Here is a 1,878-nt window from a genome sequence, read left to right as displayed (position 1 = left end):
ATATATAATGTGTATACATATATACTACGGGCTTCTTTCAGTATCCGTCTACCAAATCCACTCACAAGACTTTGGTCAACCCAAAGCTATAGTAGAAGACACTTGCCCAAGATGCCACGCAGTGGGACTGAACCCAGAACCATGTGGTTCGTAAGCAAGCTACTTACCACACAGCCACTCCTGCGCCACTCCTGCAGTCAATGTAATCAACTAGCCCCTTCTCTAAAATTTCAGGCAGGCCTTGTGCCTATATTATTATTATTATTATTATTATTATTATTATTATTATTGTTGTTGTTGTTATTATTTTCATTATCATTATTATTATTAAGGTGGCGAGCTAGCAGAATCATTAGCATGCTGGGTGAAATGCTTAGCGGCATTTTGCGCCCGTTGCTATGTTCTGAGTTCAAATCCTGCCAAGGTCAACTTCGCTTTTCATCCTTTTGCCTTTCATCCCAGTTGAGTAATGGGGTCGATGCAATCGACTTAATCCCCTCCCCAAAATTTCAGGCCTTGCACCTATAGTAGAAAGGATTATTATTATTATTATTATTGTTGTTGTTGTTGTTACCATTATTATTATTACTATTATTGTGGAGGCGCAATGGCCCAGTGGTTAGGACAGCGGACTCGCGGTCATAGGATCGTGGTTTCGATTCCCAGACCGGGCGTTGTGAGTGTTTATTGAGCGAAAACACCTAATAGCTCCACGAGGCTCTGGCAGGGGATGGTGGCGAACCCTGCTGTACTCTTCCACCACAACTTTCTCTCGCTCTTTCTTCCTGTTTCTGTTGTGCCTGTAATTCAAAGGGTCAGCCTTGTCACACTGTGTCACACTGAATATCCTCGAGAACTACGTTAAGGGTACACGTGTCTGTGGAGTGCTCAGCCACTTGCACGTTAATTTCACGAGCAGGCTGTTCCGTTGATCGGATCAACTGGAACCCTCGACGTCGTAAGCAACGGAGTGCCAACAACAACAAATTGCTTTTATCATTATTATTATTATTATTATTATTATTATTATTGTTATTATTATTATTATTATTATTAAGGTGGTGAGCTGACAGAATTGTTAGCATGCTGGCAAAATACTTAGCAGCATTTCATCTGTCTTATTGTGTTCTGAGTTCAAATTCTGCTGATTTCAACTTTGTCTTTCATACTTTCAAGGTCAATAAAATAAGTACCATTTGAGCAGTGGGGGTTGATGTAATTGACTTAATCCTTCCCCCAAATTGCTAGCCTTGTGCCAAAATTTGAAAACATTATTATCATTTTTTTTTTAATGTTGTTTATTTCAGGAACCTTCATCCATGGACGACGTATAAAGTACGTGTGGCTGCTATCACAAAAGAGGTTCTACAGGGACAAGGACCTTTCAGCTTTGTGAAAACTATCAGGACCCTCGAAACCGGTAAGTGTAGTTTTCTTTTTAGAATCTTGTGCTAATCTTAATATATAAAATCCGTTCTGTCTGTCTGTCTGTTTGTGCGCTTATAACTCAAGTATTGTTCATCTGATCGTGCTGAAATTTTAAACATGGATACATAAGAGAGTGGGGCATTCCGTAATCTAAAAATAGTTTCAAAATCGTTAGTTTTAAAGTGAGAATCGCTATTTTTGTAATCTTTATGTCCTGTTTTGTTCCGCCATTAAAACAACCAGTTGCTCAGACAGCCGGCTCATGCCATTTTGCTAGCAACAAGGGGAGTACAGGATGATAGTCAGCCAAAATCGTCACTATGCTGTCTCTCTTCTTTCCTCTCTCTCTGTGGAGTTAATAATCTTAATCTTTAGTTACAGTTTCTCACTACCCTCACTCCCACCACTACCCTCGCCCCCACCACTACCCTCGCCCCCACCACTACCCTC

General features: G+C 40.5%; 1 protein-coding gene across 1 annotated transcript in view; it reads left to right on the top strand.

Annotated features, from left to right (window-relative positions):
* LOC106871799 (mucin-3A) overlaps positions 1–1,878 on the top strand; it is a 164,652-nt gene that overhangs the window by 33,675 nt on the left and 129,099 nt on the right. The window contains exon 3 of the mRNA XM_052977118.1: positions 1,308–1,420. Coding sequence (XP_052833078.1) covers positions 1,308–1,420 — 113 coding nt within the window. The remainder of the gene's footprint in view (positions 1–1,307; positions 1,421–1,878) is intronic.

The sequence above is a fragment of the Octopus bimaculoides genome, chromosome 27, assembly GCF_001194135.2.
Source record: "Octopus bimaculoides isolate UCB-OBI-ISO-001 chromosome 27, ASM119413v2, whole genome shotgun sequence".
In the NCBI taxonomy this organism is placed as follows: Eukaryota; Metazoa; Mollusca; class Cephalopoda; order Octopoda; family Octopodidae; genus Octopus; species Octopus bimaculoides.
The sequence above is the reverse complement of the archived record's forward strand: the minus strand, read 5'-3'. Positions and strand labels throughout refer to the sequence as shown.